The following is a 23,461-nucleotide window of genomic DNA, read 5'->3' as shown; positions in this document are numbered from 1 at the left end:
GCTTCACTTAGTATAATCTCCAGGTCCATCCATATTGCTGCAGATGGCATTATTTCATTCTTTTTAATGGCTGAGTAAAATTCCATTGTGTATATGTCCCACATCTTCTTTATCCATGCATCTGTTGATGAACATTTAGGTTGCTTCCATGTCCTGGCTATTGTAAATAGTGCTGCAATTAACATTGGGGTGCATGTATCTTTTTTATTTATGGTTTTCTCCAGATATGTGCCCAGGAGTGGGATTGCTGGATCATATGGTAGCTCTATTTTTAGTTTTTTTAAGGAACCTCCATAATGTTCTCCATAGTGGCTGCACCAATTTACATTCTCACCAACAGTGTATGAGGGTTTCCTTTTCTCCACACCCTCTCCAGCATTTATTGTTTGTAGACTTTTTGATGATGGCCATTCTGACTGGTGTGAGGTGATATCTCATTTGTAGTTTTGATTTGCATGTCTCTAATAATTAGTGACGTTGAACATCGTTTCATGTGCCTCTTGGCCATTTGGGGAAATGTCTGTTTAGGTCTTCTGCCCATTTTTTTTGATTGGGGTACAGTGTACATTTAGAATATGTGTTTATAGGCCTTAACACTTTTTTTCCTAAGGAATATATCCCCAAATTGGAAAATTTTAAAAGTCATGGATCTTCTACCTTGATGTTTTAACTTTCCTCCTAAAGCGCTAAGAGGAGCAGAGTACCACAAAGCCAGATTGAGATGTTAGTTGCCTTTCATGACTTTAGGCTCACACTCTTTTTTTTTTTTTTTTTTTTTTTGGCACACGGGCTTAGTTGCTCCGTGGCAGGTGGGATCTTCCTGGAGCTGGGATCGAACCCGTGACCTCTGCATTGGCAGGCGGATTCTTAACCACTGCGCCACCTAGGAAGCCCTAGGCTCACACTCTTATACATGAAATTGTTAGTTTAAAAACAAACACCTATAATATTTCATTAAAAACTTGTATTAATATGGAAATATAAAACACATAGCAAAACTCTTTGTACTTACTTATACCTCTCTTTTAGTTAAGAGAAGAGACTGTTTTGACTGTTAGTGTTACAATATGAAGTGTGATAGTAATAACAGTGGAGTATGTACATAAAAAAATACATTGATTAATTCCCCTCATCAAGAAAGGGCAAAGCATACAAAACAGCCCTCAGACTTCTTTAGGTCTCTGAAGAATAGTTTATCTGTTGTGTTTGCTTTGGGCCTTGCTTCCTATCTTAGTCATTTTTACTTTATGTGAATTCTAGGGACCCAAGTTGTGATGCCTTTTTTTTTTTTAATTTAAATATTTATTTATTTATTTAGGCTGTGCTGGGTCTTAATTGCAGCACACGGGATCTTCTTTGCAGCATGAGGGATCTTCTTTGCAGCATTCGGACTTCTTAGTTGCAGCATGCAGACTTCTTAGTTGTGGCATGCATGCAGGATCTAGTTCTCCGACCAGGGATTGAACCTGGGCCCCCTGCATTGAGAGTGCAGAGTTTTACCCACTAGACCACCAGGGAAGTGCCCCCAAGTTGTGATGCTTTTAATGTTTCATCCAGAATCACATTTTTTTTTTTAATGGAAACCATGTTTGCTCTTTGGAGTTTAGTGAACTCAGTTTGAAGCAGATGAGCCTATCCTCACAGAAGTAGAATGAGGCAATGGTTAAGTAGTTCTGCTTTTTTAGAAGACCTCAGATGGGATTATATGTGATTTACATGTATTTACTGATTGAAATCCTGATAACAGCTTTATGAGGTAGGTACTTATTATCCTTATTTTATAGATGAGGAAACATAAGCACAAGAGATTGGGTGACTTGCCTGAGGCAATAAACAGTGGAATCATTGATTTCAATGTCCCTGTATTGAAAGAATATAATCTCTATATATTTTTCTTGTTCCCCTGAGAAGAAAATATTAGAATAAATATTAAAAACTTTGATTTTTCACTAGTGGTCAGTTTAGAACAATATTACTCTGAGGATGTATATACATTTTTGTTTTTTGTCATGCTTATGTAGGTTTTCAAAAGAGCTTTTCTTTACCAGACAAAATTAAGACATAATACTTAAAGAATTATATATCTCTAAAAGCAAAACGGTAGACTTTTCTTTCTTTCTTTTTTTTTATTAGAGTATTTGAAGTTCACCTGCAACAGCAGTTAAAATTTTGTCAAGTCTGAGCTTGTAGGCATTCTCCTTTTATTTGTTTAACTCAGATTTTATGGTTAAGAAAATTACTTCTTGGATAATATGAAAGTGAACTAGTAAAAAATGAAGTAAAAATTTAAAAAATTTTAAAATTTGATTTCTCCAGTTCCTCCAGAGGAGGGCGCTTGGTGGTTACAGTAAAATTTTAGTTTTGTTTTCAATTGCAGATTGGGAGTCCTCCTCTTGATCCTACTGAGCATTTTCTTCCTGAAGAAGAGAAACTTGCTGAACAAGAGAGATCAAAAAGGTGAATAGGTCTAGAAATCAGCCCTCACAGGTATCTCCACATAGTGTGTTTGAGATGATTGCTCAAAAAAAGCACTCAAAAGTTATGGAATCTGGATTCTGACATGGATTAAAACCTTTATTTGCCACTTCCTAGATATGTTACCCTGTTCAAATCTTGGGCTTAGTTTCCTTATCTGTTAAATAGATACAATAATCATACCCAACTGAAGGGGTTGGTGGGAGGCTCAAGATAAATATATTTGAAAGTTCCTTATAAATTACAAACTGTTACACAAATGTTTTCTCCTTCATAGATTTGAGAAGGTTTATACTCATAACCTGTATTACCTGGCTCAAGTCTACCAGCATATGGAAATGTTTGAGAAGGCTGCCCATTATTGCCATAGTACCCTAAAACGCCAGCTGGAGCACAATGCCTACCATCCTATGGAGTGGGCTATTAATGCTGCTACCTTGTCGCAGTTCTACATCAATAAGGTAAGCTTCTCAAAGTAGTTATCTAATAGAGTTACCAATAGTGTATATAAAAACAGAACCAAAAGTACCTTGAAAATGTCATCTTTTAAAAACAGATAGCTTGTATTTTATGATGTAAACCAGATAGAAAAATGCAGCCCAGTTTGCCAGTGTACTAGAGTTTGTAGCTTTTGTTGCAGTAATCCTTTTGAATCTTAATTTTATCATGTCCTACATGTTGCCTAAGACCAATTCCTTTTTTGATACAGTCAGGCTATCTCTATTTTAGTGAGATGTTACCTTAAATTGCAAATTTTATCTTGTAGATTTAACTTTATGCAGTGGTAATCTTGTAACTGAGAATTTGTCTGAGGAAGTTGACTGTTAAATGTGGAGTTTGATAAAAGCATGTGATACATTTCAGTTATTCTTTAGAATTAACTCCTTTATAGTACTTTTTCAGTGTTGGGAATATCTCTGCTCAGTTCCAGAGTTCCAGGTCATTATATTTTTTCTGGAGTATTACACAGGGACAAATTTGAGCTTCTCAGTTGCTTTCAGAATTATTCAGAATCATGTTGATATATTCTTAATGACCTTTTAAATTTTTTAGCCTGTAAGAGAAATTTTAATGCTAAAACACTTTAAAATCACCTTTCCCAGCCAGATTTTCTTTTAATTCTCAATAAGGTATCTCAGTAATAGAAATTACTTTTGTTTGCATTTCTAATTCACAAGCCTCTCTGAAATTTTGGTAATTCTTTGCTTATTAGAGTTTCTTCTTAGATCTCTGGTTACCTACTGCTGTAGCCTTACTGGGCCTTTATCCTTTCTAAGTTTTTTGTTAGTGCTGGTTCTTTAAATGCGCCCTATGTTTAAAGTATTGTCCCACAGAATTTCATGCAGAAAAGCTATTAGCAGGAGAGAAAGGGCTGTAGTGACTGCAACATTGCTTCTAGGACTTTGGTCTGAGATCAAGTGTGTAAGTAGTGCTACTGCGTTTATCAGAGTGTTCAGTTAAACCTCAGCCTCATGGCTACATTTCATTGCGATCATCAAAAAAGCGTTACCTGGTGCTTCTGCTCGTGGCACCTTTTTTTTTTAATAGCTTCCAGAGGCCCTCTGTTTTGTTTAGCAACTTTAAAATTACACATTTGCTGTAATTTTAATTAACATTTAAAACTCCACGGATTCTAACAGTACTAAGAAATCTAGATATTAAAGTGTAATTAAAAATGTAAAGTTGTTAAGCATTGCTTATGTAGAGCATGCAGTAAATTTCACAAGTTCCTCCCTTACTTTGTGCTTTTTTTTTTTTTTACCAAAATGTTTTATAAATTTTGTTACAACTACCTAAGTTATACTGCAAAAAGAGATTTGAGCCATGTTTTTTAAAAATGTAATTGTCATTTATATCACTGTCATCTTCATCTGGTTTCATGAGGTTTTGTTATTTAGTGAGTCCCTGCCTTGCAGGTGCTAAAGTCCCACATTTACCAGCCACCTAGAGGGCACAGGACGCTCACTGTTTTCTAACAGTGGCTGCTTTCGGATAGTCAGTCTGGACAAAGCCGAGGTGATGATGATGAGTAAGGGATCATAGAGCAACAGTGAAAACTTCTTCATGTAAACTGTAACTTTCTTTTGGTTTGAGGTTTAACACCAACATTTTGATCTATAGATACTGCTGAGCTAATACTGCAGTGGTACCCAGCTATTCTCAAGATGGCTTCTGAATTTGCCATAATGGGGAGATACATTTAATGCCAAGATTTTAAAGTCATAGTCAATCATTAAAAATCCTCTTAGCAAAAGCAGTATTACAAATATGAGATAGACATACTTAACGAGGGTGACTTCCAACTAAAAGTTGGACTTTGTACTTCTGCTGAGTAGTCCTGTGACTTACATGACAAATGTAAAGTGTTTAAGTAATGAGGAGATCTTTTCCAAGTTGTTTGAGACGTTTACCATGCCCAGGTTTGAGTTATGAAGCCTTCAACTTTGTTGGTAAAGCAGTTCCATTAGAGTTCATCTGTGGAAATCTGTGGACTTCCAGACTTGATGGGAAGCCTCATTATATGTAAATTCCAAAGATTTTAGGAGACAGGAATCTCTCTCAAAATTTATACTGTTTGCCTTTAAATGGTAGGATGTAAAAGGGACCTCTAAACCGAAGAAAGATTAAATCTTCAAGTCCTCTGACAGAATGTAAATGGTCTAAAATTGATCATACATGGAACTTTGGCTATTTAGACTGAAACTAAAAGGACTGTGAGACACTTTGAGACTAGGATGATAGCCATTCTTGTATGCTGATTGATTACTGGAGGAGAGCTAACTTTGAATCATCAGTTGTTTTTCCGCCAGTTTGGATTATTAAAGAGTTTGGGGGTATTGTTATGTTAATCTTTAAGGTAGTTTTTTAACCAGATAATACTAAAATATGTCTTATATACCTTCTTGTTTAGTTTACTGGGTCTCCTTACTAGTGGTTTTTACCTGATTTGTAGCTTTTCCCATATTAAGACTTGATGCAAGTACCTATTGCAAATAAGGTTTTGTGATAATTGAATTTATTCTTATTTCCTTAACAGCAATGCTTTATGGAGGCCAGGCACTGTTTATCAGCTGCTAATGTCATTTTTGGTCAAACTGGAAAGATCCGAACCACAGAAGACAGTAAGTTTATGTGAGAATGTTTCATTGTATAGCTTTTTAAAATCTTTATTTTGAAACCATGTTAAACTTTAGAAGATTCAAGAACAGAACAAAGAACTATCATATGCCCTTCTAAATTTACCAATTTTTAGTATTTGCCTCATTGGCAGTCACATTTTATTTTTCTTTCTGAACCATTTGAGAGAAGATTTGCATACATTAGGCTCCTTTACCTCCTAATACTTCAGTGTTTTTCCTAAAAATAAGAATTTTTTTTTCATAATCATAGAATAGGAAATGTAACTGTGATACAGTTCTTTTATCTATAATTCATATATAGTAGCTGTCCCCATAATGTCCTTTATAACAGTTTCTCTAGTACCAGAGTATCCAGTTCAAGATTGCATTTAGTTGTCACATCTCTTTTTTAAACTTTTATTGGAGTATAGTTGATTTACGTTGTTTAGTTTCTGCAGTACAGCAAACTCAGTTATACATACACATATATCCACTTTTTTTTAGATTCTTTTCCCGTATAGGCCATTACAGAGTACTGAGAAGAGTTCCCTGTGCCATACAGAAGGTCCTTATTAGCTATCTATTTTATATAAAGTAGTGTATATATGTCAATCCCAATATCCCAATTTATCCCTCCCCCCTTACCCCCCAGTAACCGTAAGTTTATTTTCTACAGCTGCAATGCTATCTGTTTTGTAAATAAGTTCATTTGTACCATTTTTTTTTTAGATTCTACATATAAGCGATATCATATGATATTTGTCTTTCTCTGACTTACTTCACTCAGTGTGACAATCTGTTGGTCCATCCACGTTGCTGCAAATGGCATTATTTCATTCTTTGTTATGGCTGAGTAATATTCCATTGTATATATATACCACATCTTTTTTATCCATTCCTCTGTTGATGGATGCTTCCATGTCCTGGCTATTATAAGTAGTGCTGCAATGAACACTGAGGTGTGTATATTGTTTCGAATTATCATTTTCTCTGGATATATGTCCAGTAGTGGGATTGCTGGGTCATATGGTAGTTCTATGTTTAGTTTTTTAAGGAACCTCCATACTATTCTCCATAGTAGTTGTCACATCTCTTTAATCATCTTTAATCTTGAATAGTTCCTCAGCCTTTCTTTCATCACAGACATGTTTGAAAAAATATAGGTCAGCTATTTCATAGATTTTCCACCAATTGGTGTTTGCTGTTTCCTCACACTAAGATTCAGATTATACATTTTTGGTTGGAATATTATATATGTGATGTGTCCAGAGATCTAGTTTAATTATAGTGTGGCATTTAGTTTTATAAATCACAGTTAACATGTGTATTTGAGCAAATCAAAACTACATTGAGCTATCACCTCACACCTATTAGATTTGCTGTTATCAAAAAGACAAGAAATAACAAGTGTTGGTGAAGATGCAGAGAAATGGGGATCCATGTGCATATGGTAAGATTGTAAATTGATGTAGCCACAATGAAAAACTGTTTGGAGGTTCCTCAAGAAATTAAAAATAGAGCTATATATAATCTAGCAATTCTACTTCTGGGTATAGTCATCCCTTGGTAGCCACAGGAGATTGGTTCCAGGACCCCCCATGGATACCAAAAATCTATGGATGCTCCAGTCCCTTATATAAAATGTCATAGTATTTGCATATAACCAACGAATATCCTCTTGTATACGTTAAATCATCTCTACAATACTTATAATACCAAATACAGTGTAAATGCTATGTAAATAATGGGCAGCATGTGGCAAATTCAAGTTCTGCTTTTTGGAACTTTCTGGAATTATTTTTTTAAATTTATTTTTATTTTTAAAATTAAAAAATTTTTAATGTTTATATCTTGGCCATACTGCATATGGGATCTTAGTTCCCAATCAGGGATCGAACCCACATCCCTTGAATTGGAAGTGCAGAGTCTTAACCAGAGAAGTCCCTTAAAATTATTTTATATTGGAATATAGTTGATTGACAATATTATATTAGTTTCAGGTGTACAGCAGCATGATTTAGTTATACATGTATCCTTTTTCAAATTCTTTTCCCATTTAGGTTATTATAGAATATTGAGCAGAGTTCCCTGGGCTGTAGAGTAGGGCCTTGTAGGTAACCTATCTTAAATGTATAGCATTGTGTACATGTCCATCCCAATCTATCCCTTCCCCTACCCTTCCTGCCTGGTAACCATAAGCTCATTCTCTAAATCTGTGATTCTGTTTCTGTTTCTGTTTGGTAAGTTCATTTGTATCGTTTTTTGTTTGTTTGTTTGTTTTTAATTAATTAATTAATTTTATTGGCTGTGTTGGGTCTTTTTTTGCTGTGTGCGGGCTTTCTTTTTAGTTGCGGTGCGTGGGCTCCTCATTGCCATGGCTTCTCGTTGCGGAGCATGGGCTCTAGGCACTTGGGCTTCAGTAGTTGCAGCACATGGTCTCAATAGTTGTGGCTCACGGGCTTTAAAGCACAGGCTCAGTGGTTGTGGTGCATGAGCTTAGTTGCTCCGCAGCATGTGGAATCTTCGTGGAGCAGGGATCGAACCCGTGTCCCCTGTATTAGCAGGCGGATTCTCAACCACTGCGCCACCTAGGAAGCCCATTTGTATCATTTTTTAAGCAATATCATATCATTGTCTTTTTCCATCTGACTTACTTCACTTAGTATGATAATCTCCAGGTCCATCCATCTTGCTGCAAATGGCATTATTTCATTCTTTTTAATGGCTGAGTAATATTCTGTTGTATATATGCACCACATCTTCTTTATCCATTCATCTGTCCAATACAAAGACTTTTAAAATGCTTAAAGTAGATAACTAATGAGAACCCACTATATAGCACAGGGAACTCTACTCAGTGCTCTGTGGTGACCTAAATGGGAAGGAAATATAAAAAAGACTGGATATATGTATTCGTATGACTGATTCACTTTGCTGTACGGCAAAAAACTAACACAACATTGTAAAGCAACTATGCGCCAATAAAAAATTTAAAAAAAAATGCAAAATGGTTTAAAGACCTAAATGTAAAACCAGATACTATAAAACTCTTAGAGGAAAATATAGGCAGAACACTGTTTGACATAAATTGCAGCAAGATCTTTCTCTTTTTTTTTCCCCCACTTTTTTTTTTTAAAGAACTTTTATTGAGATACAATTGACATATAATAAACTGCATGTATTTAAAGTGTACAATGATATTTTTCTTATTAGTAATATATATATGGGAATCTCAATCTCCCAATTCATTCCACCCCAGCTCCCACTGCTTTCCCCACTTGGTGTCCATATATTTGTTCTCTATATCTGTGTCTCTGTTTCTGCCTTGCAAACTGGTTGATTTGTACCATTTTTCTATATTCTGCATATATGTGTTAATATATGATATTTGTTTCTCTTTCTGGCTCACTTCACTCTGTATGACAGTCTCTAGGTCCATCCATGTCTCTACAAATGTCCCAATTTCATGCCTTTTTGTGACTGAGTAAATTCCGTTGTATATGTGTACCACATCTTTATCCATTCATCTGTTGATGGACATTTAGGTTGCTTCCATGTCTTGGCTGTTGTAAATAGGCAGCAAGATCTTTTTCGATCCAAATCCTAGAGTGATGGAAATAAAAATAAAAATAAACAAATGGGACCTAATTAAACTCAAAAGCTTTTGCACAACAAAACAAAGACAACCCACAGAAAATGTTTGCAAATGATGCAACCAGAGGCTTAATTTCCAAAATATATAAACAGCTCACACAATTCAACAAAAAACAAACAACCCAATTGAAAAATGGGCAGAAGACCTAAATAGACATTTCTCCAGAGAAGAAATACAGATGGCCATTAGGCACATGAAAAGATGCTCAACATCACTAATCATTAGAGAAATGCAAATCAAAACTGCAGTGAGGTACTACCTCACAGTGGTCAGAATGGCCATCAACAAAAAGTCTACAAACAGTAAATGCTGGAGGGGGTGTGGAGAAAAGGGAACCCTCTTACACTGTTCGTGGGAATGTAAATTGATACGGCTACTGTGGAGCACAGTATGGAGGTTTCTTAAGGAACTAAAAATAGAGCTATCCTATCATCCAGCAGTCCCACTCCTGGGCATATATCTGGAGAAAATCATGGTTAGAAAGGATACATGCACCCCAGTGTTCATCACAGTGCTGTTTATAGTAGCCAAGACATGGAAGCAACCTAAATGTCCATCAACAGCTGAATGGATAAAGATGTGGTACACATATACAATGGAATATCACTCAGCTGTTAAAAAGAAATACCATTTGCAACAAGATGGATGGACCTGGAGATTATCATACTAAGTGAAATAAGATGGAGGAAGACAGATATCCTATGATATGACTTATATGCAGAATCTAAAGAAGGTGATACAAATGAACTTCTTTACAGACTCACAGAGTAATTTATGGTTACCAGGGGAAGGGTGGGGGGAAGGGATAGATTGGGAGTTTGAGATTGACATGTATACACTGCTAAACTTAAAATAGGTTACCTACAAGGACCTACTCTATAGTACAGGGAACTCTGCTCAATGTTTTGTAATAACCTAAATGGGAAAAGAATTTGAAAAAGGATACATGTATATATATAACTGAATTACTTTGCTGTATACCTGAAACTAACACAACATTGTTAATTAACTATACTCCAAATAAACATTCAAAAAATTAAAATCGGTAATATGCCCACACAGGACCTCTGAGCACACTTTAGTAAGGTATCAATCCAGTAACTTTTGCTTCCAAACCTTGAGGAAGGCAGTTACCCAGATCCATAAGCTATTTCTGAAAAGGAAAGATCAAGGACTTCACATCTAAGTGCAGGTTCCAAAGTACAGTCAGTCCTCATTATTTGTAGATACCATTTTTGAATTTGTCATGATTTACTTGTAACCCCCAAAATCAGTACTCGAGGCTCTTGTGTTGTCATTTGCAGACAGCAAAGGATTTGAGGCACTTTAGGTGCACATTACTGTAAACAAGTATACTTTTTGTGGTCTAAATTATTTAGTGCCACATTTTTCACATTTTTTTGAATTTTGTTGGTGATTTCACTGTTTAAAATGACTCCCAGGTGTAGTGCTGAGGTGGTATCTAGTGTTCCTAAGCACATGCAGGCTGGTATGTGCCTTCTGGAGAAAATACAGTGTTAGATAAGCTTCATTCAGGCACAAGCTACAGTGCTATTGGCCATGAATTCAGTGTTAATAAGTCAGCAATTAATATATTAAATAAGGTGTCTTTAAACAGAAACACATGTAAAATAAGGTTATATATTGATCAGTTGATGAAAATATTATGACCAGAAGCTCATCGGAACTGAATCATGTGTTTCCCCTAGGAATGATGTTTTAGGATTCTCTAATTCACTGTTCACAGCAACTTTGTAGAACATAACTACCATGAACAATGAGAATGAGCTATGCATTGTTTCCTAATAAGAGAATCCAGGTAGAAAGTTTTACTGTTGGGATTAAAAACCACTTTTTCTATGGAACTGAATGTTCATCTAAAGGAGACTATCCAACTGACTGGTGACTTACATCACTGCTGTGCTTCCATTTTGCTTGGGAGGCGAGCAACTTGATTCTCTCCCTGTAGAGCTGGGCAGTGCCTGCCGTACTTGACATTGGTGTCACACCCGTGTTGATGGAAAAGGAAGATTACAAAGGCAAAGGAAAGTACACAGATTAGTAGCAATATTGCATTAAATCTAACATGATGACTGAAAATGTTACTTTGTGTTATGAAGGATTTTTGTTAAAAATTCTAGTGAAAACCAAAATAATTTAAACCATGAAAAATTAAAAAATCGTTCTTTGCAAAAAGAAATTCCTTCCACAGATGTAACAATATTTTTGTAAAACTAGACATGGGACTCATTACAAAATGAAATATTTGACCCTTCATTAAATCACCTCCATCATTCTGAACGTTATTTTGGGTGATGTTTTCCATTCTGGACTGCTTTTAATTCATGAAAAATCCACTTCACTTTGGATTCTGCTAAATTGGAATTTGACAACTTGGTTAGGAGCTTTGCTAACTTTGCTCAACACTATTTCTTCATTTGCAGAGATCATAGCATAGGCAAAGTGATAAGAGCAAATGTTTAAACAATTCAAGGAAACTGCTTTCAACCACCTACCTCTTAAGAATCCATGTATATTAAACACTTTTGTACAGCAAAGGAAACTGCAAACAAGATGAAAAGTTAGCCCTCAGAATGGGAGAAAATATTGTCAAAGGAATCAACAGACAAAGGATTAATCTCCAAAATATATAACCAGTTCATGGCAGCTCAATATCAAAAAAAACAACCCAATCAAAAAATGAGCAGAAGACCTAAATAGGCATTTCTCCAAAGAGGACATACAGATGGCCAAGAGGGACATGGAACGATGCTCAACATCGCTAATTATTAGAGACATGCAAATCAAAACTACAATGAGGTATCACCTCACACCAGTTACAATGGGCATCATCAGAAAATCTACAAGCAATAAATGCTGGAGAGGGTGTCGAGAAAAGGGAACCCTCTTGCACTGTTGGAAATATAAATTGATACAGCCACTATGGAGAACGGTATGGAGGTTCCTTAAAAAACTAAAAATGGAATTACCATATGACCCAGCACTCCCACTATGGGGCATATACCCAGAGAACACCATAATTCAAAAAGACATATGCACCCCAATGTTCATTGCAGCACTGTTTACAATAGCCAGGTCATGGAAGCAACCTAAATGTCCATCAACAGATGAATGGATAAAGAAGATGTGGTACATACATACAATGGAACATTACTCAGCCATAAAAAGGAATGAAATTGGGTCATTTGTAGAGACATGGATGGACCTAGAGACTGTCATACAGAGTGAAGTGAGTCAGAAAGAGAAAAATATCGTATATTAACACATATATGCAGAATATAGAAAAATGGTACAGATCAACCAGTTTGCAAGGCAGAAATGGAGACACAGATGTAGAGAAGAAACATATGGACACCAAGTGGGGAAAGAGGGGAGGGTTGGGGGCGGGGGATGAATTGGGATATTGGGATTGCCATATATACATTACTAATAAGAAAAAAAAATCAAATTGTACACTTTAAATATATGTAGTTTATTGTATGTCAATTATATCTCAATAAAATTCTTAAAATAAAAGAATTCATGTATAGACTTGGGGTTGCTGATGGGGACTGGTTGGGGAAGGTTGGATTAGGAGTTTGGGACTAGCAGATGCAATCTATTATATATAGAATGTAGAAAAGCAAGGTCCTGTTGCATAGCGCAGGGAACTCTATTCAACGTCCTGTAATAAACCATAATGAAAAGAAAAAAAAAGAAATCCATGTAGACATGAATTATAGAATCATATCTTAAAGTATTCTAAAAACCTGTATGAGAAATCCTTTTATTAATCTAATTTGATTAATAATGGTGTTAATCACCCACATGTACCTCAGTTCTTCATGGGTATCATCTTATTAAATCCTTATAGCAACACTATCAGACAGTCACTGTTATTATCTGCACTTTACAGATGGGGAAACTGAGCACAGAGTGGTTCAACAACTTGCCCCATGTCACATAGATAGTTAGGGACAAAGCTGGCATTTAAACCCAAGCAGACCATTCCAAGCCTATGTAACTCACAACTCCGCTGCTTGAGCTAAATGACCACTCACCTGATCTTTGATTTCTGCACCCTTGGGAAGGCTCAGGACAGATAATAAAAAAAATCAAACCTACATTGTTAAGTCTGGGAACAAGTCTGAACATCATGATAATGGGTGTTGGTTTCTAATAAGATGCTTGAAATACCTAAGGTATGCATTCTTAATAGGGGTGAAGATGTTTCCTTGCAAAGTGAAAAGTAAATCTTCATTATTACAGTGGCTTGTGGGGAAAAACCAATCTTGTGATTTTCAACAACATGGGTGGACCTTAAGGGCATCATACTAAGTGAAGTCAGACAGAAAAAGGCAAATACTGTATGATTGCACTTATGTGGAATCTAACAAAAACCAAAACCAAAAAACAACTCACAGGTACAGAGAACACATGGGTGGTTGCCAAAGGTGGGGGAGCGGGGTGGGCAAATGTGTGAAGTGGGTCATAAAATTAATAAGTTATGGGGATGTAATGTACAGCATGGTGACTATAGTTAATGATAATGTATTGATTGCATATTTGAAATTTGCTAGCAGAGTAGATCTTAAAAGTTCTCATCCCAAGAAAAAATGTTTATATATAGTGACAGATTCTAACTAGACTTATTGTGGTGATCATTTTATAATATATAAAAATATCATCATTGTGTTGTCCACCTGAAACTAATATATTATGTCAATTATCTCAGTTCTTCTGGATCAGAATACAGAGCCTATGATGAGTTAGAGGAATGTACATTATCAAATAGTTTTTTTCCCCTTATTTATTACGATGAATTAATTGTAGATTGGTTAAAGTCTAAAAGGCACTTATCTTAAGAAAAAAAAAGTTAATAAAAACTAAACCTCGGGACTTCCCTGGTGGTCCAGTGGTTAAGACTCCATGCTTCTACTGCAGGGGGCCCAGGTTCAATCCTTGGTGAGGGAACCAACATCCCACATGTTGTGCTGTGCAGCAAAAAGTTAAAAAAAAAAGAAAAGAAAGAAAAAGTAAAAAAACTCCCAAAACAAAAAAACTAAACCTCCAGTGAGGTATTTTATTTTTACTCTTCAAAAATGGAAAGCTAAAAAATTGGCAATGTCCATTGTTTTAAAAATGCTTTCATTGCGCAACCTTATATTGTTTGTTAGGGTACTTGTTGAAAATAATTTGGCAGTATGTATCAAGAACCTTTAAAATGGTGTTAACTCTGACCCAGTAAATCCCACATCTAGGAATCTATCTTAAGGAAATAATCGAAAATCCAGATAGATTTACGCACAGAGATCTTCTTGTTTAGAGTTGTTTGTAATAGAGGAATTGGAAACAATGCCCAGTATTAGAAGAATGATTAAAGTATAGAACATCTATTTAATTGTACATAATGCTATACTTAAAAATGATGTTAAAGAGTTAAGAATGATGTGGTTAAAGTGTTTGTGGCATAATATATGAAGAAAAAGCTATACAGGCATCTCGCTTTATTGTACTTCGCTGATTTTTTTTTTTTTTTTTAACTGAAGGTTTGTGGCAACCCTGCATCAAGCAATTGATTAGTACCATTTTTTCCAACAGCATTTGCTCACTTCATGTCTCTGTCACATTTTGGTAATTCCTGTATTTCAGACTTTTCATTGTTATTTCTTTGTTATGATGGTCTGATCAGTGATCTTTGATTTTACTATTGAAATTGTTCTGGGGTGCCACTAACTGTGTCCACATAAAATGGTGAACTTAATTGGTAAATGTGTATATTCTGACCACTCCACTGACCAGCCATTTCCCCATGTCTTCTTCCCTCTCCTCAGGCCTCTGTTTCTTGAGAACACAACACTATTGAAATTAAATCAGTTAATAACCCTACAGTGACCTCTGAGTGAAAGGAAGAATTGCATAAGCTTAGTGGGGAAGACATGTCAAAACAGGCCAAAAGATACTCCTTCTTGTGCAAGTTAGTCAAGTTATGAATGCAAAGGAAAAGTTCTTGAAGGAAATTAAAAGTGCTATTCCAGTGAACACACGAATGATAAGAAAGCAAAACAGGGCTTCCTAGGTGGTGCAGTGGTTGAGAATCCGCCTGCCATTGCAGGGGATACGGGTTCGATCCCTGCTCCAGGAAGATCCCACATGCCACGGAGCAGCTAAGCCTGTGTGCCGCAACTATTGAGCCTGTGCTTTGGATGCCCGTGAGCCACAACTATTCAGCCCATGTGCTGCAACTACTGCAGGCCCACGTGCCTAGAGCCTGTGCTCTGCAACAAAAGAAGCCACGGCAATGAGGAGCCCGTGCACCACAATGAAGAGTAGCCCCCACTCACTGCAACTAAAAAGAAAGCCCGCACACAGAAAAAAAAAAAAAAAAAGGCAAAACAGCCTTATTGCTGATATGGAAAAAGATTTAGGGGTCTGGATAGAAGATTAAATGAGTCACAACATTCCCTTAAACTAAAACCTAATCCAGGGACTTACCTGGTGGCTCAGCAGTTAAGAATCTGCCTGCCAATGCAGGGGACATGGGTTTGAGCCTGGTCCAGGAAGATATCACATGCCGAGGAGCAACTAAGCCCGTGTGCTACAACTACTGAGCCTGCGAGCCACAACTGTAAAGCCCGTCTGCCACAACTATTGAAGCCCGCATGCCTAGAGTCCGCGCTCCACAATAAGAGAAGCCACTGCAGTGAGAAGCCTGTGCACCACAACTGAGTAGCCCCTGCTCTCCACAACCAGAGAAAGCCCACGTGCAGCAAAGACCCAACACAGCCAATAAATAAATATTTTTTAAAAATCAAAAATAAATTGAAGAAATTCTTTTAAAACAAAAACCTAATCCAGAGCAAGGCCCTAACTTTCTTCAATTCTGTGGAGGCTAAGAGAGGTGAGAAAGCTGCAGAAGAGAAGTTTGAAGCTAGCAGAGGTTGGTTTCTGAGATTTAAGGAAAGAAGCTGTCTCCATAAAGTAGAAGTGCAAGGTGAAGCAGCAAATTATCCAGAAGAGCTAGCTAAGATCGTTAATGAAGGTGGCCACACCAAACAGATTTCCAGTGTGGATGAAACAGCCTTCTATTGGAATGAGATGCCATCTAGGACTTTCATAGCTGGAAAGAAGTCAGCGCCTGGCTTCAAAGCTTCAAAAGACAGTCTGACTCTCTTGTTAGGGGCTAGTGCAGCTGGTGACTTTAACTTGAAGCTAGTGCACATTTACCATTCTGAAAATCCTAGGGCCCTTAAGAATTATGCTAACTATGCTTTATGCTAATTGTGCTACCTGTGCTTTGTAAATGGAACAACAAAACATGGATGACAACACAACTGTTTACAACATGGTTTACTGAGTATTTTAAGCCCACTGTTGAGAACTACTGCTCAAAAAAAAAAAAAATGCCTTTCAAAAGATTATTGCTCATTGCCAGTGCACCTGGGTCATCCAAGAGCTCTGACAGGGATAATACAATACGATTAATGTTGTTTTCATGTTTGGTAATAACAACATGCATTCTCCAGCCCATGGTTCAAGAAGTAATTTTGACTTTCAAGTCTTAATATTTGGGAAAAAAAATCATAAGCCTGTCAGTGCCATAGATGTGATGCATCTGATGAATCTGGGCAAAGTAAATTGAAAATCTGGAAAGGACTCTTTATTCTAGATTCAAGAGAAGAGGTCAAAATATCAACATTAACAGGAGTTTAGAAGAAGTTGACTCCAACCCTCAGGGATGATTTTGAGGGGTTTAAGACTTCAGTGGAGGAAGTAACTGCAGATGTGGTAGAAATACCATGAGAACTAAAATTATAAGTCGAGCCTGAAGATATGACTTAGTTGCTACAATCTCATGATAAAATTTTGACAGATGCGGAGTTGCTTCTTATGAAGCAAAGAAAGTGGTTTCTTGAGATGAAATCTACTCCTGGTAGATTCTGTGAAAAGGCTGTGAAGATTAATGAAATGACAACAAAGGAGTCCAAATATTACATAAACTTACTTGATAAAATAGTGGCAGGGTTTGAGAGGATTGACTCTAATTTTGAAAGAAGTTCTACAGTGGGTAAAATGCTATCAAACAGCACTGCACGCTGCAGAAAAATTGTTTGTGAAAGGAAGAGTTCATCAGTGAACTCTTCACTGTTGCCTTATTTTAAGAAATTGCCACAGGCCCCCCTCCCCCAACCTTCAGTAACCACCACCCTGATCAGTCAGCAGTCATCAGCATTGAGGCAAGACCCTCCACCCAGCAAAAGATTATAACTCTCTGAAGCTTCAGATGATGGTTAGCATTTTTTTTAGTAATATTTAATTAAGATGTGTACATTTTTAAGACATAATGCTATTGCACACTTAATAGACTACGGTATTGTGCAGACAAATTTTATATGCTATGGAAAATCAAAAATTTGTGTAACTCACTTTATTGCAGTGGTCTGGAATCAATCCTGCTGTCTCTCTGAGGTATGCCTGTATTCAAAATTTAATATACATCATGAGCTTAGTTTTTATCTACAGATAATACATGAGAAAAAAACTAGAAAGAAATATGCAAATAATAGTATCTCTGGGTAATTGGAGTTTTGGGTGTGTTTTTTCCCCACTGCTTCAATGAGGACTTGTTACTTTTATAGTCAGGAAAAAGTGATATAAAAAAGAATGCATTACACATTGAAAATTACAATTGTGACCATTAACTTACACAAATCACATTGTATCATTTTAGCTACTGAAGCTGAAGGAGATGTGCCAGAGCTTTATCACCAAAGAAAAGGGGAAATAGCAAGATGCTGGATCAAATACTGTTTGACTCTCATGCAGAATGCCCAACTTTCCATGCAGGTAATACAGTGAAAAGTGGTCTTTTCTTTCTTAAATAGCAGGATGTAAGTAAAAGCTTAAATGCAGAGTATGCTCATCGGGCACACTGCATGTGTGTTATTTAAGTCGTGTAGAATGCTCTCATATTTGTTTCTTGCTGTCCCCATCTCAGCCTTTTCAGATCTTACTCATCAGTCAAGGCCATCTCAAATAACACCTCTTCCTTCAAGACTCTCCTTTGGATAGAGCATAAGCTCCATGAGAGGGAGTCTTCATCATGTTCACATCATACACTAGTCTCCAGGCACAAGTTCTCAAAAATTATTGAATGTATAATTCTTCATCCCCTACACATTTCTTCTCCCTCCTTTAAATTCCACAGAACCCTTCCTAAGTCACTTGACTTTGTATTGTCCCTGTTTTCCCTACTCATATTTTTGTCTTATTCCTTCACCTCTTTTTAGACTATAAGCAACTCGATGGCAGGAAATCTTACTAATCTTTATATACTTTATACAGTAAATATACATTTTGACAAAAATATAAGCATAAATGTATCTGGAAAACAGCCCTGCTAGTTTGTAGCTGTGTATCATGGCAATAACTTCTCTGTGCCTCAGTTTCCTCACAAGTAGGATGGAGGTAATAATAGTACTTAATAGTGTTACTGTGAGAGTTAAATATATATAAAGGGCTGAGAAAAGTGAGGCATAACCAAGTCCTCAATAAATGTGAACTGTCATTGTCAACATCGTTGTTACTAATCCACGCTTCATGGGTTCTAGTTCCTGTCCACTACAGAGGAAAGTAAATCATTTGGATGCAGTATATTAAGTGCAGATAACATTGGAGACTTTCCTGGAGGAGTTATTATGCTGCTTTTCTATTTAGGTGCATTAAAATATAATCATTTTTAGTAAATATAGAACCTTGTGAAACTGCTAAACAAAATAAAACCAGACAAGCCATAAACCCCTAGAAGCAGGGGTCTTTCAAAGATTAGAGCACTTTAGAGGTAGAGAGTAAAGATGAGGCATATTTGGAAAAGGGAAGTGGGGAGAAAAACTAGGGAGTTTTATATCTAGAGAAGTTGCAGCCAGAAAAATCTGTCGGCTTTCTTCTGCTCAGAAAGCAGCCTAGAAAGCAGGTAAACAAGCAAGCAGCCAGGAAGCACATTAAGTAAACAAATTTAGAGACTTATGGCCTGCATTTGAAGTAATTATGAAGCAAAACACCCTGTGGTTTAACTCTTATCCTTCCTTTAGTTGATGTTTTCCAGACTGGGCACTAGAATTTATCACCTGGTTACTTTAAACTCAAATAGTTGCCATGCTACTAAATTACTCAGATTTTCCTTAGTGTGGCTTTGTTACTGTAACTTCATCCTTTGATCATGTTTACCTGAAAAGTCTTCAATTCAAGTTTAATAACATACAAATTTAAGTATTTACTTCTACCAGTTCTGTGGTAGTCATTTTACTATGATGAACAAAAATAGACCTAGTTTTTTAGTTCTTATGAAAGTGCAACTTTGGTAAGTTCCACAAAGGAGAGACACATGATATGAGAAGTCATATTAGGATGAAGTAACATCTGAAGGAAGCTCTGGGAATGAGTAAGAACTACCTGAACTGGAGAGAGAGAAGGCACAGCGTTCCAGGGAGCTGAAGCATCACATTTAAATGTTCTGTGGTAGAGGGAGCATGGTGTTAGAAGGGATGGAACAAAGGCCTGTGAGGCTGGAGCAGAGTGAGAGCACATGTGATATGATAGGGTTAGAAAGGGATAGGACAGGCAGCGCCTTCCATGAATGGAGGCCTTGAGGGTTTTTGGACTGATCACTTAGGTAGCAGAATGGAGAATGAATTGAGGGAAAGCAAGACTGGGTGGGGGAGATTTGTTAGAGGACCACTGGAACAGTGGAGGTGAGATGTGAAGAGAGCTTCGTCTAGGATGGTGGCAGAAGAGATGATGGAAAAGAGTGGATTCAAGAGGTATTTAGGGGGCAAAACATAAAGGACTTGGTGATAGCTTGGAAGTGTGGGGTAAAGGGGAGAGGAGAGGAACATCTCAGGATGATTCCTCGATTGCTGGCTGTCTAGATTGATGGAGTGTCCTTCACTAAAATAGTACTAGAATAGGAACCTGTTTGCTGAAGAGTAAGAGTTCCATTGTGGACGTGTGGAGGATGAGGTGTCTGAGTCTTCTGAGAGGAGATGTTGTGGGGAACTATAGTTATGTGTCTGGAGCTTGAGAAGAGGTCTGGGGTGTACCTTAGATTTGTGAGTCATCATCCCGTGGCTGGCAGTTGCAACCATGGGTGTGGATGGAGTCACCTGTGTAGAGCAGTGCTGTCCAAAGAAATAGAATACCAGCTGCATAAGCTACATATATAACTAAGTTTTCTAGTGGCTACATTAGGAAAAAAAGCAGGTGAAATTTATATTTCTTAACCTAGAATATAAAAAGAAATATTTTTTTCTATTTGTCATCAATACTAAAGCATTATTGAGCTATTTTAAATTTTGTACTAAGTCTTGGAAATTGGGTATGTATTATCTTACACTGATCCCATCTCAGTGTGGACATTTCAAATGCTCAGTAGCCATCCACACTCAGCAAATAGCTACTGTTTTGAACAATGCAGATCTAGAGAGCCAGCTTCCAATGAAAAGAAGAGAAGGCCTTGGGACTGTCCACTGAGGGATCTGATGTTCAGTTTTATCATCCAGGAAGAGAATGAGCTTACTCTTTTTTAACCATCTTATTTCCTTCTTTTTGTTGTTGTGTTTTGTTTTGGCCCCAGGAGGTAGGGGAGATAACTTTAACTATGAAGGTAGATTTAACTCTGTCATTATTTTAGTATCTTTAAAAGACCTAGAACATTTTCCTGTAATGTATTTCACTAAATAACTTAGCATAAACTTCATGTTGTTAATCTTAATGGCATTTCTGTACAATATTTTTAGGATGTAGATTTCACTCACTCTGTTAAGATACTGCTAATAATGTATTACATGTATACAATGTTTCACAGCTCTTACAGTTTTCATATACATTTATCTTATCTGAAGGTGTAACTATAAGTGAGTTAGTTCCCCAAAGAGGAAAATAATAAGCAGTTTATTTAGCTTATTTACTTTTTCCTAGTTTCTTTCATTTTTAATATAAGTGGAATATAGTTAGAAAGAAGTTTTAAAAGATGTGATTGTAACACCTCCCTCAACCAGGTGGAGAAGTGAGAGGGTTTTTTTTGGCTTTACTCTTAAGTTTGCTTTAGTATTTTTTTTAAAGAATTTTTTAAAATTAATTTTATTTTTTAATTCATTGGCTGTGTTGGGTCTTTGTTACTACATGCGGGCTTTCTCTAGTTGTGGCGAGCATGGGCTTCTCAGTGTGGTGGCTTCTCTTGTTGTGGAGCACGGGGTCTAGGTCAGTAGTTGCAACACATGGGCTCATTAGTTGTGGCTCATGGGCTCTAGAGCACAGGCTCAGTAGTTGTGGCTCACCGGCTTAGTTGCTCCACGGCTTGTGGGATCTTCCTGGACCAGGACTCAAACCCGTGACCCCTGCATTGGCAGGCAAATTCTTAACCACTGTGCTACCAGGGAAGCCCGTAAATTTGCTTTAGTATTGACAGCAGGAGACCAATCAATGTCTGTCCTCCTTAACCATAATTTATTTTTTTCTTTCAGGACAACATAGGAGAGCTGGATCCTGATAAACAATCTGAACTTAGAGCTTTAAGGAAAAAAGAACTAGATGAGGAAGAAAGCATCAGGAAAAAAGCTGTGCAGTTTGGAACTGGTGAACTGTGTGATGCCATCTCTGCAGTGGAAGAGAAAGTGAGCTCTTTGCGACCTTTAGATTTTGAAGAAGCCAGAGAGCTTTTCTTAATGGGTCAGCATTATGTCTTTGAGGCAAAAGAGTTCTTTCAGATTGATGGTTATGTCACTGACCATATTGAAATTGTCCAAGACCACAGTGCTCTGTTTAAGGTGCTTGCATTCTTTGAAACTGACATGGAGAGACGGTGCAAGATGCATAAACGCAGAATAGCTATGCTAGAGCCCTTAACTGTGGACCTGAATCCACAGTATTATCTATTGGTCAACAGACAGATTCAGTTTGAAATTGCACATGCTTACTATGATATGATGGATTTGAAGGTTGCCATAGCTGACAAGCTGAGGGATCCTGATTCACACATCGTGAAAAAAATAAATAGTCTTAATAAGTCAGCATTGAAGTACTACCAGCTCTTCTTAGACTCCCTGAGAGACCCAAATAAAGTATTTCCTGAGCATATAGGGGAAGATGTTCTTCGCCCTGCCATGTTAGCGAAGTTTCGAGTTGCCCGTCTCTACGGGAAAATCATCACTGCAGATCCCAAGAAAGAGCTAGAAAATTTGGCAACATCATTGGAACATTACAAATTTATTGTTGATTACTGTGAAAAGCATCCTGAAGCTGCCCAGGAAATAGAAGTTGAGCTAGAACTTAGTAAAGAGATGGTGAGTCTTCTTCCAACAAAAATGGAGAGGTTCAGAACCAAGATGGCCCTGACTTAATAGTCCTTGCTTTTAATGAGAGAAAATGTGCAATGTTGAAGAGATTTTTTTCCCATTAGTCAAACAAGCCCAGTTCAATTGTGGTGTTTACTTTAATAGCCAGATGAATGCTGTTTGAACTTGAGATAGACCAATTGAATCTTTGCTAGGATCTTAATAATTTATACCTAATTATGTAAATAAATTGCCTTGTTAAAGTGATGTGATTGGTATTTTAGATTGCTTGTTTCCTATTTGAATATAAACTTCTTCTGCCTCATTTTCTAAAATAGGTTCTTTGTTGGCTAATACTTGATGGATTCATTAAGAGGAAAAATGCTCGGTAATACATCTGGTGGGCAAGCTGTTACTGTATTAAAACTGAAAAAGTAACTTCTTATAGTTATTCTTCCCAAAATACTTACTTTCCTAAATTCCCAAAGAAATCTTTCCCTTCTGAAATACTAAAAAACTAAGTTATGTTGTAAAGTATTGTAGTTTGTTTCATTATAGAGGAAAAAGGACTTGTTGAAAATATAGTAAATTGACTTGTGTCAGTAATAAAAGCTTCCATTTGTTCTTTTGTCTTCTTGTAAGAATTGGTTTATTTTTGATACTTCAAAGGGTATTACCTTATTTGGAGCAGAGAAGAATATTTCTTTGGTAACATTGTACAGAGAGAACACATTAAAATCTTACTCATTGAATATACTTATTGAAATACTATTATGTTCCAGAAAAATTTTATTGGCTGCAGTTTCTCAGAGGACCCTAGTATATCTATAAACCTTTAAAACACTATCGAAAAAAGATATGTACATAATAACACTGTTAGT

The 23,461-nt window shown here is 36.7% G+C and overlaps 1 protein-coding gene and 1 long non-coding RNA gene across 3 annotated transcripts in view; one reads left to right on the top strand and one right to left on the bottom strand.

Moving 5' to 3' along the window:
* The window catches only part of KIFBP (kinesin family binding protein), a 39,620-nt gene extending 16,438 nt beyond the window's left edge, over positions 1-23,182 (top strand). For both annotated transcript variants that reach the window (XM_057736493.1, XM_057736492.1), the window contains 5 exons: positions 2,378-2,457; positions 2,753-2,936; positions 5,513-5,597; positions 17,981-18,096; positions 21,771-23,182. In XM_057736493.1, coding sequence (XP_057592476.1) covers positions 2,378-2,457; positions 2,753-2,936; positions 5,513-5,597; positions 17,981-18,096; positions 21,771-22,646 — 1,341 coding nt within the window. In that variant the 3' untranslated portion in view covers positions 22,647-23,182. The remainder of the gene's footprint in view (positions 1-2,377; positions 2,458-2,752; positions 2,937-5,512; positions 5,598-17,980; positions 18,097-21,770) is intronic.
* Positions 11,214-13,327, bottom strand: LOC130853974 (uncharacterized). Its single transcript, XR_009053934.1, has 3 exons — positions 13,311-13,327; positions 11,766-11,812; positions 11,214-11,239 (listed from the first exon to the last, which is right to left on the bottom strand). It is a non-coding gene; the product is annotated as an uncharacterized LOC130853974 (long non-coding RNA).
* Positions 23,183-23,461: the final 279 nt, after the last annotated feature.

This window comes from Hippopotamus amphibius, chromosome 5, assembly GCF_030028045.1.
Source record: "Hippopotamus amphibius kiboko isolate mHipAmp2 chromosome 5, mHipAmp2.hap2, whole genome shotgun sequence".
Classification (NCBI taxonomy): Eukaryota; Metazoa; Chordata; class Mammalia; order Artiodactyla; family Hippopotamidae; genus Hippopotamus; species Hippopotamus amphibius.
The sequence above is the reverse complement of the archived record's forward strand: the minus strand, read 5'-3'. Positions and strand labels throughout refer to the sequence as shown.